Genomic DNA, 15,145 nt, shown 5'->3' on the forward strand with positions numbered 1-15,145 from the left:
GCCGGCCCACGATGTTTCTCTCTCTCTCACTCGCGGGGGCCGCGAGAGAAGTCTCAGCCTGCGCAATGGGCCGCATCAGCCTGCACGCGTGCGTCGCGCGTAAGAGCCGCGATTATGAATGTCGTGAGTAGCCGGCTGCGCGCGAGAATCGGCGCCAAAACAACAGGAGCGCGTGCCGTGCCTCGACGATGGTCGTTACCGTCGCGACGCATTCTCGCTCTTTCCCCGTGGTTCGCTGCGCGTGTACACGCAAGGGCCTTCGACGTGTGTGTACGAGCGGAGGGTCAATCGATAATTCACACAGCCACATAACGGGGGGCAGAGAAAGACGGAGCGAGTCGGGTCTTCGGCTGGCTGCTGGCGCGGCCTAGCCTGCTGGTGCCGCTGCTGGACGATCGATAAACACGACGCTCGTGCATAGCGGGCAGATACGGCGTGTAGTGGCGGTGCCGCAGACTAGTCGCAGACCGAGTAGAGTAGTCGCGGAGGCAAGGCAGGCAGGCAGCAGCGAGGGGCGCCGCTGAGTGCGCGCGACGACGACGACGAGCCATGACGGCGGCCTTCGTCATCGACAACCTCGACTCGGTGGTCGAGGTCGAGGAGCAGGCCCGTCCGATTCGACAGCAGCAGGCTGGACGCTGCTGGCGGTGAGTGTCTCGCGAGGACGTTCGTCGGACGCGCGCGCGCGCGCTCCCTAACCTCGAGCGCGCGCAGAAGAGTGAGTGCCGCGCGCGCGAGAGTGTGCAAGAGAGAGACAGAGCGAGAGTGCCACAGTGAGTGACACACGCGCGCGCGTACGCACGGCCGGTCGGCGCGGGCGGGAAAAAGGGCTTAGCACGAGGTGCGCACACGGCCAAGAGGAAGACGCGCCTGTGCGGACTGCGCGCGCGGATTGGGGCGTGTCGAGCCGGTTCTCCGAGCACGCCGCACCTGGGGCTTCGCGGATTCGCGGCCGCGCGCGCGTGTTTACGCTTTCGCGCGATCCGCCGAAAAACGCGAAAATCGGGCGATATTATCGATTGCCACAGGCGCGTAGTGGCGGAGCGAGTGCACGCTTGCCCCCTCGCCGCCCCGCGCGCGCCGATGTTTTATTCAGCTCAGCTATAGACACTCGAGTTTATCTGGCTCGCTGCGAAGCGAAAGCCAGATCGATATTTCGGAGCAATGATAATGAGCGAAGGGGGTTGATGCTGCCGTCGGAGTCTCGCGTGCAGCATTACGGGCAATTAGCTTGATTTGTCTGCGGCGTGCGTGCGGCCGTTTGGTTCTTGCGGGGGGGCCCGATTGATTTCCGATCGCGGCTTCCTATACGTCTGCGCGCGCGGGCAAGGGGGCTGCGCCGTTCGCGCCTCACAGACATTGTGGCTTTTAGAAATTGATTGCGTGCCCGCTGTTGGGATGAACGACTCGTGCTTTCGACGGCTTCGCGAGTCAGCAACAGAATTCGGTCACTTGGTATTCGAGCTTTCGCGCAGTTTCGCCCGCGCGGCCCAAACGCGTTGCGTCCTGTTGCACTTTCCGAGCGCTCTTGTGTTTTGTCGATCTTCACACGTGATCTATTATTATTTTCGAACCACACGTTCTCGAAGCCTGTAAATGATTTTCTCAGACGCCGAAACTCTTCCCCTTTACTGACTTACCGATGACTCTGGAAGCTTCAATGTATAATCAACGTTGACAAGAAAATAATGATTCAGCCCGAAATCCTTGTGAAAATTCGATTCGGCGAGTTCCCATTGCCACCATTCCCCTTGCAGTCGAGCAAGAAGAAGCGCTCGGATGAAAATCTAAAACGAGAGCCTATAAATCGATCGCTACCTCTTTCCGTTTCCAGCATGCGTCGCGCAGCCCCTCGCGAATTTCCCGTGTGTTCAATTTGAATAGTAGCATCGAGCGCTCGATCCCCCTTCCCTACTCGGGTGCGAACGGACAGCTGAGCAGCCGCTGCACACGAGGAGAGGGAGAGTTGACAGGACGCGGCGAGCATGCACGCGACAAAGGGGTGTTGGTGGTGGCGGCGACGGCAACGGCGGCGGAGAGGGGGGGGTACTTTCGCTTCCGTGAGTGGTGAGTCACGGGACCTACCGACGGCGTTTAAAGGGTCTAAGCTCGCGATCGCAGGGGTCATGCTCACTTCCTTCTTCTCGCCCTTGTTGCACGCGCGGACCGACAATCAATATTTCGGCCGTCGATCTGCCTCTCTCTCCGTCTCGCGTGCGCGAGCGCCACTTTTTCCACCCTCTCGGCGCGTTCCAGCCACCGAGCTTTCGCTTTCGGGGGAAGCGAAGGGACGCGGGCGTTTATTTTCATTTTTTTTCTCTTCCTCCCTCGAGCGCGGCAGCTTGCCTTGGGAATTTGTTGCCGTGGATGCTCGAACGACGCAGCGAGGCTCGCTGCAGGGACTCCACGCGGACGAATGGATGAGATTAAATGACGCGAGTCCGTTGCTTGCGCTTTGCAGCTCGAGGTGATGTAAGATCGCGGAGATCGGAGAGGTCGTCGAGCGAAAAACCCCGAGGGAGGACGTGGAGGGAAGGATCCACGGCTTGCTGAGTGGGAGCCGTGGTGGAGGAAGAGAGCAGCTGCGCGATTAGCGGGCGGGCGGCAGACTGAAGAAGCTACGCTTGGAGACCGGCCCGAAGCTGTCTCAGACGGAGGCGGACTCGGCGGAACCTCCTCCGCCCGTCAAAGAGGAGGATCACGCCGAGGACCAGGTGACGGTGACGGAGGCGCAGCTCGTCGGCGTGACGGTCGCTGGCGCCGACGGCGACGACGTCGACGACGAAGCTGGAGTGACGGTCGCCGTCTACGAGGACACTATGACCTCGTTAAACGCCGAGTCGGATCGCACCGATCGCATGAGCGACGACGACGACGACGAGCCGTCGAGCGGCTCGGAGACCTACGAGGATGGCGACCTGCTCGCCTCCGCGATGGACGACGACGTCACGGCCCAGCTCGCCGCTGCAGGTTGGCAATACAAACACGCTAATGGTGATTTCCTGTTTTTTTGCGTCTCACCAACCATCACGCTCCTCGCCAACTTAAACTCTCGCGACTCTGCTCTTCCTTTACCTACCGTCCCTAGTCCCAGTTCCATTCCTCTTCCGTTCGAGAATCGTACCGCAGGACTTGCCGGTTACATTCTTCCACATGGTGAATTTGGGAACTACTTGATTGTGTTTTTGATTTTCTCTGTGTGTGCATCTAGCAGTGTTGCTCTGATTTTTTTTTCCTTTCTCTGTAGCGTCTTTTTTTCTCATACGTTGTCGAGCAGCTTTTCTTTCGACGAGTTTTCGCATTCAACTTGCTCGACGATCCAATTTTTCCTCTCTCTTTTCTCGAGTAATAATCTGCTTATACGCTTAATACACTTGTAGACCTAATCACGTTAACTTTGTTCTGCTTTCCTCAAGCTATCGCTTCCTGTAGCTATGTGTTTATCTTTCAAAACTTCCTTTTTCGCGCAACGCTATTTCTGACGGATTCGCAAATTCTTTGTTAAAAAAAGGCTGCGCTCTCCGTGATAATTTTGGCGATAATGGTAGCACTTAACTTGTAAAAAGAAGATTTGTTCGATCTTTTTATTTTTTCAAATAAAGTGTTGCACGTATCAATCGCCTTTGACCACTTGTTACATAAAGTTTGGTCAGTTGCGCCGATTTTTACATTGAACTTTTGCGCGTCGTATTGAGTGCACAAACAGTAAATTTTTACGCGATGGTTGTAATTTTACACCCACGCATATACATAGATACACGAACACACACACACATACACACGCGTAAGTGCACATAACTTGAAAGTATTTTGCATGTAAGTGTGAGCTCTGGGACGAATAGCTTCACTGAAACACGAATGTATTATGCATAGGACCTGTTGGCGTTGCTGCGGCCGCTGCCATCGTTTCGGCGAAAAAACGAAAACGACCGCACAGTTTCGAAACTAATCCCAGTATTCGTAAGCGACAACAAAACAGGCTCCTGAGAAAGTTAAGGGTAAGTACTGATGTTTTAGCATCGCTTATTAATCGACCACTTTTCATGTACTGCATCGATGATCCCGTTGTTTTTCACAGCAAACGATAGATGAATTTGCGACGCGAGTAGGTCAGCAGGCTGTGGTATTGGTGGCAACGCCGGGAAAACCGAACAGCAGCTACAAGGTGTTCGGTGCAAAGCCACTGGAGGATGTGGTGAAGAATCTCAAGTCGGCGATAATGGAGGACCTCGAGAATGCACTGGCACAGCAAGCGCCGCCACCGGTGCAAGACGATCCGTCGCTGTACGAATTACCGCCCCTTGTGATCGACGGCATTCCTACGCCGGTGGAGAAAATGACACAAGCGCAATTGCGCGCTTTCATACCTCTTATGCTCAAGTACTCGACCGGGAGGGGTAAACCTGGCTGGGGTAGAGAAAGTACGAGGCCGCCGTGGTGGCCCAAAGAATTACCCTGGGCTAACGTCAGAATGGATGCTAGATCCGAGGATGAAAAACAGAAGGTACGCATCGTAGTACAATTGTCCCTTTCCTGTGTTTCGTTCTTCTTTCAACCAGGGTGTCTCTTGATCATGTCGTATTATGAATATTTTTTCTTTATCGCAAGAAAAAATATCAAATGATAATGTTGATAAATGCTTGATATTTTATTGAACGTAAGTATGAATTAAAACAAGCTCAGATTCGTCATGCGTAAAAACCGGCCAATTCATTTTTTCAATGTTATATCTTCAATGGATATACGTCACTATCAAGCGAAAATTTGAACAGCCCGTCTCTCTTACGATGTACTATTTGTATACATACCCTTATCCGTAACTTTTTACACGAATACCGATTTTATTTATTTACTATACCTGCTCGTAACATTTGACCGCCCCGATCTGCATGCAAGACGAGTTTCTTTTTATTAAATGTTTACATTTGTATATTTTATTTGAACGTTCGGTAGACACCCACCGTAGTTTACTTTCCCGATTCCACGAAAAAACGTACGTTCGTCCGCATGATAAACGTACAGGCCCAAAGTAATGGAATCGAGTCCCTGGTTTTAATTTAAGTTGACCAACTGGATGTTAGATAAACCAAGCTAACTAATCTATTATCTGCGGAACTTTTAAAATTAAGCAGATCTCGTGGACGCACGCTCTGCGGCAGATAGTCATCAACTGTTACAAGTTCCATGGACGAGAAGATTTATTGCCGGCATTCAGCGAGGAGGACGACAAATCGAATATAATCGTGCATCAGCCGTCGGCGTCGTCGCAGCAGTCGACTGCGAGTCAAGGGAGCCAGTCTCAACAGACGGTGGGGGTCGTGCGCATCAGCAGCACTGGTTCTTCATCTAAGGGAAACTCCTCACCAACGCAAATCATTGCCGCGTCACCCACGGCCCTTACCACTGCCACCGCCCAGGTGACAGTGGAGGGCGCCGAAAGAGGCACATGGGCAAGTCGACCCAACAACGATCAATTGTCTTGATGCCCGATTATTGTGTCTTATCCCTAGACTGCCTCTACTTATATTTTCTTTGTTTCTTTCTCTCTCTCTCTCTCTCTCTCTCTCTCTCTCTCTCTCTCTCTCTCCTCTCTCTCTCTCTCTCTCTCTCTCTTTTCTCTCTCTCTCCTTCTCTTTCTCTCTTTCCCTCTCTTTTATTATTTTGGAATGAACTTTACTTCATATCTTGTTTCTACCAGACTTCGTCTCGATGGTGTTGCTCTTGAGCAGAAATTAATCGACTTGACCATGTTATCATTCATCGATGTCATTTCATGTCATATATATAATTTCTGTTAAGAGTTGTATCGTTATGTTAGTTATCATTATTTATTTTCAGGCGTAAGGTGTTTAGTTTCCCTTATTTGAACCTTTATTTTCTTTTTAATTTTTGGCTTATTTTCGTTTACACATTTTCATGCTTATTTCATTGAATCATGCCATATTAGAAACATGTGTAAACAGTGCCACCTATAAATCTCATATAATTCTAATAAAATTTCACTTTTTATTATCTAGCAGATATCCCAATATCCGACCGTGTTGCAAACAATAACGAATCCGGACGGAACAGTTTCCCTGATTCAAGTGGATCCAAGTAATCCAATCATCACGTTACCAGACGGCACCACTGCACAGGTACAAGGCGTTGCTACCGTAAGTTAGCAATACATTCATCGACTTTGCGATGTGATAATAACAAAAATGTTTGTTTGTAATTTCAACAGATCCACACGAGTCAAGGAGAAGTGCAAACATTAGCTGAAGTGAGTGGCGCTGACGGCAGTGTATCGGTGGATTTGAACAGTGTAACTGAAGCAACCCTTGGCCAAGATGGTCAAATCATTCTCACCGGCGAAGACGGACATGGTAAAACTGTTTTCTATAGGCTCTGCACCGTCGCCGGTCAGGAACTTCTTGAACAGTGAAAATCTCGCTTGATCTATACAATTAGTGCCTCCTGGATCACACCTCTGTTTTTTTTCTCTTATTTTGTTGCATGTCATAAGTTGTCGTTGCTAATTTTATTCAGCGACCACAGTGACCACTTGTTGTTCCATTATTTTTATTCTATACCTAGTAGAGTTTTAATTTTTTTTTAATTAGTCAACTATGAACTATCTTCAACTTTATTTTGTCGGTTCTTTTCTAATATTTTCGACACATGTACATAATCAAAGTAACTTAAGTCAAAATGATAATATAGAGAAAAAAACGATTTTTTGTAGAAAAAAAGTGAATAATGCAGGCGGACTTCTCAAAATTTTATTATGAAGGATTTAAGAATCCATGTACGGTTATTCGGTATTGTGATTGTTGAAAGCGGGCCTTCAAAAGCCCATGACGTGGCTCTAGCGTTCACTTAAAAAATATAAACAACAGAAAGAGAATAAAAATTTCTTGTGAATGTCAATAAAACGACACTGCTAAGAATCAAGCATTTATTTATATGTATATGTGTGTACATACTATTTAGAGAATAATAATAATAATGTATTGTAATCTATGTTTACACGTTATATCACGCGCATAGTACAAAATGAGCCGATCGGTCAGTATACTTCAATGATACTATTTTTTTGCCCCTCTCACGCTTTGACAAAGCAGACCTTAATTACCAACATTATTGGTAAATTGAGCGAATCATGGATTCTTAAAACTTAAATCATATTGCAGAACGTGTGAATAAAAACAGTAAAAGTACTTTGTTTTATGATTTCATACCACCATTATTATAATCTATTTTTAATAATAGCACAGTGAAATAAATTTTTGTGTAAATAGAGTATAATGTTGATGTTTTATTATCGCGTCTCATATGTATCTGTAGCGTTCAATTGTACTATTATTTCATCCTTTACAAGTAAAAACCTTGAGTAAAGTCGTGATTTGATAAAGTTGTTTTGTGACGTGTGCATTCTGCTTCATTTTTTTTCGTTTTATTTCGATACTGGTAATTTCGAGATGTGCAAGGAAAAATCAGAATAAATCGCAAGCAGTGAAAAAATATTGTATTGTGTAAAAGCAGCCATTAAAAAACTAGTAAGTATAGTCGTGATTTTCATTGCACTCTCGTCATTTGCACATTCTTGTCGTTTTATTTTCAGTTGCCACCTCTAAATCTCCTCACGTATATAAATTTGTAATAATTATCCTGATTAAACGTGCACACAGATGGAAAAAAAATTGCATGCCAACATATATATTATAATCGAAATTGTGAATTGGTAATTTAGCTGAATGTCGTCCAAGTCTCCAAATCGGAAAAAGGTAGTTGAAATTTGTTGATGTTGATAGAAGAGCATATTGCCATAGATTTGTTGCGTGCGTAAGAAGTGTGTCGCTCATTGTATAACTGGAGAAGATCGATTGAAAAAAATTTCATATACATATTAGACGGAAGATAAGGAGAGCTAGACAGAGAGAGGACGGTGTTGGCATGTTGCAGGATACCCGGTGTCGGTGTCGGGGGTGATAACAGTGCCAGTGCCGGCGAGCATGTACCAGACGATGGTGGCGAATATCCAAAATGATGGCACAATGCAGGTGGTGACGCCGACAATGGTGCAGGTGCCGAAAGTGGAGCCAGGCAACGGCGAAACCAGCATCGAAGCTGTCACCATTCAAGGACATCCAACCATGACAATGATCAACGCTGCTGGAGAGCATCAAGTGCTTCAAGTCATATCGCTCAAAGACGCCAATGTCCTTACCAAGGCCATGCAGGCTGAGATTGTCAAAGACGAAGATGCCGAACAACAGACACAGACGCAGCAAACCGTCGAATCTAGTTCCGAGTAAACTATCAGGCAGACTGTCGTAGTTTTACGCTCGAAAACCATTCCAAACTTAACGTTGTTGTTGTTCTCCAAGTGCATTTTCCAATTTTTACGTAGACAAATTTTTAGGATAACCATATCGGCGAGTAAATGCATTTACTCATAGAGGTATGCATTTAAAAAACAAAATTTAGCAATCTTCGTGCTTCAAAAGCGTCAATAATCAAGGACTTTCTTCTCTTGAATCGATCGATTTTGAAACGCAGTAGACAATGGTGGCTATGATTATTTGTTTATTAACAATGTAAGATTTAGTTGTTTTCTATGATTCTAGTACATTGATGTTTTTCAACATTAGGGTAATTTAAAGAGTTGATACTTTTTTCAAAGTCAACTTGCATTTTAAATGGTACTGTTGAGTGTACTTTAAGCCAAAGTAAGCATACTTGAAAAAATGACTTGAAATCTGCACTTTCCAAATAATGTACATAGATATGATCTTTATCTTGTAATGCAGGTGTTTATATTGCGAATTTGCAAGAAGAAAAACACAGAACTGATCAGTTTTTTCAAACTGAAGCCGAATACTTTTGTTTCCTTCGATTTTGAATAAATCTTGATACTAAGAATGATCATAAAATATTTCATCATTTTAATAAAGTAAGATTATCTAATCAAGGGAATCGTTAGTAAATAACTAGATTTGATTTTTTATAAGTTACATGAACTATTTAACTTCCACTGGAATTACATTAAATTTAATGTAATACAAAGGATAGAGGTATTGTAAGAAAAGAAAAATTTTCAACATAGTATTGTGCAAACTAATCTTTTAACTTTTTCATCTGAAAACTTTAAAGAAGAACAACTCTTCCATGGAGATGTAATATTATAAATTAATGTAGAGTGTGATAGAAGAAACGTGAATCCAAAAAAATTTTTTACAAATATAAGTAAGTTAATAAAAAATTGTAGTTAACAAAATGTACTCGTAAAAAGATATTTTTGTTTGATGGAAAGTATCAACAATTGTATATTTCAAATTTCCATTCCATTGATAGAAATCTGAAGTATTTAGGAAAGTACAAATTTGACATTTAAGGAATCAAAATTGAAATAGATACACGTTATTTGTAAGTTGTGATTTAATATAATGTTTTAAATATTTCTTTCATTGGAGTTTATTTGATATGAGGAATCAGCAGTTCTATTAATTTTAATTTAAAATCATTAAAATTAATTTTCCTATTCGTCCATCAATAGTTGTTGTAAATAAAGTGCAACAACATAAACTGTGCAATTTTTACAAATAGTTTATCATTTAGATTTCTTAGTACCACATAATTAATTAAAATTTAGATATAATTCAATTCAAATAATGTTGATATCTGGACTTGAAAGTTACTTTATCATTGATAAGTTTGTACAATTTATTGGAAAAATCCTTAAACTATTCTTAAATTTCTTGTTGGCATAACAATTTTCAAATTAATAGTTCTTTCTACTTATTAATAAGCTCAAAAAGTTGTAAATGACACATTTGTATTTAAACAGAACATTCAGAGCTGCACTAAAAAAATAAATGTATAATAATTTATTGCTGTGTACTATGTAATGTAACTTGTAAATATGTCGTCTATATATATACATATGTGTCACACTAAGCTTTGGTTATTTTTGGTGTAAAAAAAGATTTTTCTAGTTGTTCTGAATGAAAGCAAAAAAAAGAGCAAACTTAAAAGAAAAATAATTAAAGTATAGTATTATAAATTAAAACTCTGTCTATTTTAATTCCACACCTTTCGTATATTAATATAATCAATAACACAATATATTTTAAAGAAATTTTTATTCAACGATTTAATATGACAGTGTAGCTGATTTCAATAATGTACATTTTAATGTTATAGCATTTACTTGTAAAAACTAAATTGAATGCAAGGTTTGTTTCTATGAATTTAGACTAGTTTCAGAAACTGACCTTTTTCTTTTATTTTTAAATTTATCCATGAATGTCGTCTGGATTCTCTAACCATAATTCTGGTTTGTCATAGCCAAGCTCCTCGGGTGTGCTAATGCCCAGTTCTTTCAAAGTGGGATTGATTTCTTGCAAGATATAAGGATATATCTTATCAACTTGGTCACCACATTTGTCCTTAACTGATTCCAAAAATCTAGTTGTGAGGGCGTAGTCATTCAATCTTCTGCAAGCTCGCAGAGCAGCACAGATGATTTTTGGTTCAGGTACAAGATCCATACCTAGCAGAAAAAACATAGTTATGTACATATAATAGATACACTATGACTTGGATCTTCAATATATTATAATAATTATAAATTTTTAGTCAGAGAAACAAGATTGAATTTTCACAGACAAAATACCACTTGTCTGAATGAAGTTTTTATTTACTGTTTATACAGTTTGATTTTATATGCAGTGCAACAGTTATGCTTATTGCATTTACGTCATTTTTCAATTACATAAAAGTTGCATCAAAAGTTATCTTTATAATAATAACGTATAAATGTCCGTAGAAAATTGAAAACGTACTAAATAATATCGCTTAATTGCAAACACCTACTATGTGAAACGCCGGTTTTCGTGAAAAACGAAGGCCAACCACGTTGAAAAATATGAATTTTATCTTTGCAAGTACGAAAACTAACCAACGAAAACAAAAGTTGACAAATCGGGGCAGATAAAGCGTAACTCCGAAAATAATGGAGGAAGAAAAGCGGAAACTTACCAGCAAGGTCGTTCATGGCTTTACGGATCTCCCAGTGATCAATGTCGGGTCGGTTGAAGAATTTCTCGTACCTGGCGTCGAACTCCTCGTCAGTCTCGGTGTTACCATGGCTAGCTCTCGTCTGCTGAACAGCAGTAGTCGCTCTTGGCACGCAAGCCTGACGCAGGCTCGAGGTAGCACGACCCGCAACGATGCGTAACATCTTCTCAACACTCTACCTCCTGGTGAATAATGTACGTTGAGGAGCGATTTCCTTCGGGACTCGACTACGGGTGTGCTTAGTTTTGTTGCGTAAATGCCAAATTCCAAAGAAGCAAGTACGAAGAGTGGGCCTGTGAAAATTAATGATAATCAGCGCCTCTGTCGCTCGTTTCGCGGATAGATAGGTCGATAACGTAGAAATTCTGTTGGAAACGCTGAAACGGCGGGAATTCGATTCAAACACGTATAATCGCGTTCTAAACAGATATTATCAAATGTGTTTTGGTATTGTCGAAAATAGTGTATTGTGTTCTGATGATTGTTGCTTCGTATCAATTCACGATAACAATGGCACTTGAATAGCTTTGCTGAAGCTATTGAAAAACGTAGTATTTGAGAATCGGATATTAACCGAAACATAAGAAACTAACATTTGACCTATGAGTGTACCCAAGAGCGCGCTTGAACAAACATCGGATGATAAGCTGTATCAGTGTTTGTTGGAAATTATCTCACTAGACAAACGAAATGTATCCGTCTAAATTCGAATCGAAAATTGACGCCTGGCTGGGCTTGAAGCGACAAAGAAAGCATAGGAGGCGCTGTGCGTTAAATAGGAAGTGTCGCCGTTCGTCAAGCTTAAGTGCGAGCAGTCTCGTTTAATCTCCGCGGCGCGCGGAAGAAGCCGGTGAGGCCCTGTGTTTGCGCATTATTTTCCGACTGGGAAGCGAAACGATCGTCGTCGGTCAGTGTCGCTAACATGTGTATCAAGTGGCTGGTGGTCGTCTGCGCGATCGTAGTGTCGGTCGAGTGCAGACAGTCGTACGTGATTAACGGGACAGTTTGGAAGAACGAGCTGGAGAAGTGCGGCAGCGGAGGCTACGAGACCCGTAAGATCAACTTCAACATCGGTACTCTTGGATCAATGCCGGGACTCCAATACGACGACGTGTCCACCTCTACGGTCGTCGACGCTCGCGGCTACTTCGAGCTGCTCACCTCGACTGGCAGCGAAGTCGATTCGCATTTGCGCCTCGAAAACGCCGACGACGCCACCGACCACAAGAGCTTCTCGCAGAATTGGAGCCGCGCGACCAGCTCGGGCTTCGCCTCGCAGACCGCTGCGATCAGTCTCACTCTCAAGATACACAAGGAGGGCGCGATCGAATTGGTTAGCGAAATGTATGCCTACTCGATGCTGGCTGTTACATGTGCTCACGCCAATGCGTCTGTCGAAACCATCGAAATTATCGTTTAAAATATAAGTTCTGATCTCCGTTCGAAATGCTCTTGTAATTGTATCATTTTATTGTTCTTATGTAACATTCGCTTTTGTTCACATTCATTCTGAGAGAGCGTTTGAAATGAGTTTTACTTACTTTACAAAGCGTTTATGTTATGAATAAAAGACGCTCATGAACAAACAAAAAGCTCTTATTTATGCCTTGTGCGTAGCCTAACTTATACAGTTTTCATCTACCAATGTTAAAATTAATTGATTGCTGATCGCATTCAAACTCCAATGAGAACCGCTAAATAAATGCGTTTTGCTGCATGTCTTATTCATCTTGCAAATTATTCTTTCCTTTTTTATCACGTTTGTTTTGCTTCCCGAGAAAGTTCTGTTCGTATATGAATTATGCGACGATAACCGATTGAGCTCAGGGCTATTGGCATCTCTCCGCGCAGAAATTAGTTGCGAGTCAAACCTACACCCGAGGTTCGCATCGTGAACATCGTCTAACGGGTAAGCTTTCCCCCACTGTGCGTCAAAGGGGTGGCACTGCGCCCTTCTAGCAGGCGATACCACGGCCGATACAGACTTCAGAGTAAAGAACTTGGCAATATCGCATACCTATATACGCAGTAAAACAGCACGTGGCGTGTACACGGGGCACTATTCACTTTTGGACTTACTGCTGAAAGTGCAGCGTCATTTTACGGGGGTGTACTGAAAAGTGTAATATGCCGATAGTACGCTTCACTTTGCTCGGTCGGCAACATCACGCAGTGTATCCATTGTTCACTGTACTCCCTTGGTGCATAACATACGAAATTTGCCCTTTTTCAATCACTTTTCTCATTGTCCTGTTTTGTTTGTTTTAACGAAGCTTTTAACCAGTCCAAAATTGGGATTTTGAAACGACAGTTGAGACCGCTGCTAACACATCATAGCCGCGGTTTAGGTTCAAATAATACACGTGTATCAAAAGCTACTTTTATAAATTTATCGAATAAATACTTCACGCTGTATGTCCACGATGAAAATGGTTTACGAAGTGGTCATTATCATCTCTATAATAATAACGATCGAAGACAACTAAACGTATGTGATGATGAACGGGCCAAACTGGAAAAAACCCGAGGACGGACACACCTAAGATGTCAACATTGGCACTTTGCAATCGATAGAATTGAAATATGAAGACATGAGCGCATCCACGTTAGTCAATGCTCACGGCCATTTGAAGTTGCATACCAAGTAGATAGCAGAATAAAGGTTTCTTCAGTTTTGTTGGTAGTAATTATATGTCTATTTACTGCTTCAGCTAGACGTAAGTAAACAGATTTATTGATTTAATAAAAACAGCTGCAGAATCTAACTTTTCCTAGTTTTCGTCTTAACATATTTTCTTTTCCTCGTAATATAGTTATTGTGTTGATCGCACATCAACGATTAATGGTAGTCGATGAAGTTACAATAATTACGAAGGTCCTTCAACGGCTAAATAGCTTGAACGACGTACATACAACTAAAATTGCTTGGCAACTTTCTGTTCTTCATTTCTAGACGATTGACAGTCCAATATATTGAATATTGAATCTGATGAATTTAATACAAAGTTAACCTATTCAAATATATGCAAGATCGTCGAATTTAATAAGTTTGCATGTAAATAACTGATAAAACTGATGAAATATGGTCGGTTTAAGGCTCTGTTGGCGTTACCGACTAAGCAAAAGAATTTTTTACAGATTTTTTCTTAATCAAATGAACTGGTCAATTTGAAACTTTTTCAGAACATCCAGCGTATATAAATAAACAGCCGTAAAGATCTGTTTTTTTTTTATTTCTTTGAAATCGAGAAAAAAAATAAAAACTGCGAGTAGAGATACATTGTTTTTTTTAATTTCTAATGTAATAAACGAAAAGCTCTTTACGGCTGTTTGTTTATGTACGATGGATTTTCTGAAAAAGTTTTAAATTGACTAGTTCATTTTTTTATAAGAAATAACCTGTAGAAACTTTTTTTGCTCCGTCGATAATGTCAACAGAGCGTTACTACATGCATATTGTATTCAAATCTACTAAATATTATACAATTTTAATAACATGCAATCACATTTTATCGCGTTGATTTGGATAATTTTTTATCGTTTGTTTCAGACTATCATTTTATTACATGTTATGTGGGCGTAATAGATTTATCCAAAGTAATCTTTATTTTCTTTTAAAAAAAGCCTCATTTTTTCTCCCGAATTCAGAAAGAGTGCAAAAATTTACACCTAGATATGCAAAACAACCGAGGTTCAGACGACCTTTAGATGACCTAGAAAATAAACTTCAAACAAATTAAACGTCAAAGTTGAAATTACCACAAAATGTTCTCTTCAGAATTCAGGAACTTTCGTTTAAAATGTTTTTCACTAAATCATATTATTGTAGGATCGTTTGGATAGACTAAAAAAAATCATTGAAATTTGCATAACCTTGGCAATTGTTTAAACGTAAAATTTGTCGCTAATTCCAAATGTAGGATCAAAAGTATAGGGTTTTCTATTAAAAAGTTGACTTTGAAATGATCTTAAAAAATAACTGAGGTCAAAAGCAGAATCATCACTAGGTTCGTCAATAACTAAACAATAAACTTTATCTGGAACGTTTTTCCCAATAAAGCGTTCTGTTCGAGTTTTCTTA

At 42.0% G+C, this 15,145-nt stretch overlaps 3 protein-coding genes across 8 annotated transcripts; 2 read left to right on the forward strand and 1 right to left on the reverse strand.

The window, feature by feature from the left end:
• Positions 1 to 176: 176 nt before the first annotated feature.
• Positions 177 to 10,023, forward strand: LOC131670486 (DNA-binding protein P3A2). Of its 6 annotated transcripts, none has more exons than XM_058946117.1 (8): positions 177 to 647; positions 2,462 to 2,970; positions 3,874 to 3,998; positions 4,079 to 4,504; positions 5,133 to 5,318; positions 6,018 to 6,155; positions 6,227 to 6,368; positions 7,948 to 10,023. In XM_058946117.1, exons 2-8 carry the CDS (start codon positions 2,820 to 2,822, stop codon positions 8,298 to 8,300), a joined length of 1,521 nt encoding a protein of 506 aa, XP_058802100.1. In that variant the 5' UTR covers positions 177 to 647; positions 2,462 to 2,819; the 3' UTR covers positions 8,301 to 10,023. The 6 variants fall into 6 exon arrangements, with proteins under 6 accessions (XP_058802100.1, XP_058802099.1, XP_058802102.1 ...); XM_058946116.1 differs by having other exon boundaries at positions 181 to 647; positions 5,130 to 5,318; XM_058946119.1 differs by having other exon boundaries at positions 182 to 647; positions 5,130 to 5,318; positions 6,018 to 6,137.
• Positions 10,024 to 10,133: 110 nt separating this feature from the next.
• On the reverse strand, positions 10,134 to 11,354 carry LOC131670516 (cytochrome c oxidase subunit 5A, mitochondrial). The gene is made up of 2 exons (XM_058946176.1): positions 11,026 to 11,354; positions 10,134 to 10,537 (listed from the first exon to the last, which is right to left on the reverse strand). The coding sequence occupies exons 1-2, from the start codon at positions 11,225 to 11,227 to the stop codon at positions 10,281 to 10,283; spliced, it is 459 nt and encodes a 152-aa protein (XP_058802159.1). The 5' UTR covers positions 11,228 to 11,354; the 3' UTR covers positions 10,134 to 10,280.
• A 512-nt stretch (positions 11,355 to 11,866) lies between these two features.
• On the forward strand, positions 11,867 to 12,781 carry LOC131670515 (uncharacterized). Its single transcript, XM_058946175.1, has one exon. The coding sequence runs from the start codon at positions 11,987 to 11,989 to the stop codon at positions 12,482 to 12,484; it is 498 nt and encodes a 165-aa protein (XP_058802158.1). The 5' UTR covers positions 11,867 to 11,986; the 3' UTR covers positions 12,485 to 12,781.
• The last annotated feature ends 2,364 nt before the right edge of the window (positions 12,782 to 15,145 follow it).

Source organism: Phymastichus coffea, unplaced genomic scaffold, assembly GCF_024137745.1.
Source record: "Phymastichus coffea isolate CEN01 unplaced genomic scaffold, Cenicafe_Pcof_1.1 PCOF00111, whole genome shotgun sequence".
In the NCBI taxonomy this organism is placed as follows: domain Eukaryota; kingdom Metazoa; phylum Arthropoda; class Insecta; order Hymenoptera; family Eulophidae; genus Phymastichus; species Phymastichus coffea.

Coding starts and splice junctions, on each gene's coding strand:
- LOC131670516 (XM_058946176.1), bottom strand. CDS start 11,227: ATGTTACGCATCGTTGCGGGTCGTGCTACCTCGAGCCTGCGTCAGGCT. Junction 10,538..11,025: donor AGCCATGAACGACCTTGCTG/GTAAGTTTCCGC, acceptor TTTTTCTGCTAG/GTATGGATCTTGTACCTGAA.
- LOC131670515 (XM_058946175.1), top strand. CDS start 11,987: ATGTGTATCAAGTGGCTGGTGGTCGTCTGCGCGATCGTAGTGTCGGTC.
- LOC131670486 (XM_058946116.1), top strand. CDS start 2,820: ATGACCTCGTTAAACGCCGAGTCGGATCGCACCGATCGCATGAGCGAC. Junction 3,999..4,078: donor GGCTCCTGAGAAAGTTAAGG/GTAAGTACTGAT, acceptor TGTTTTTCACAG/CAAACGATAGATGAATTTGC. Junction 4,505..5,129: donor CCGAGGATGAAAAACAGAAG/GTACGCATCGTA, acceptor TTTAAAATTAAG/CAGATCTCGTGGACGCACGC.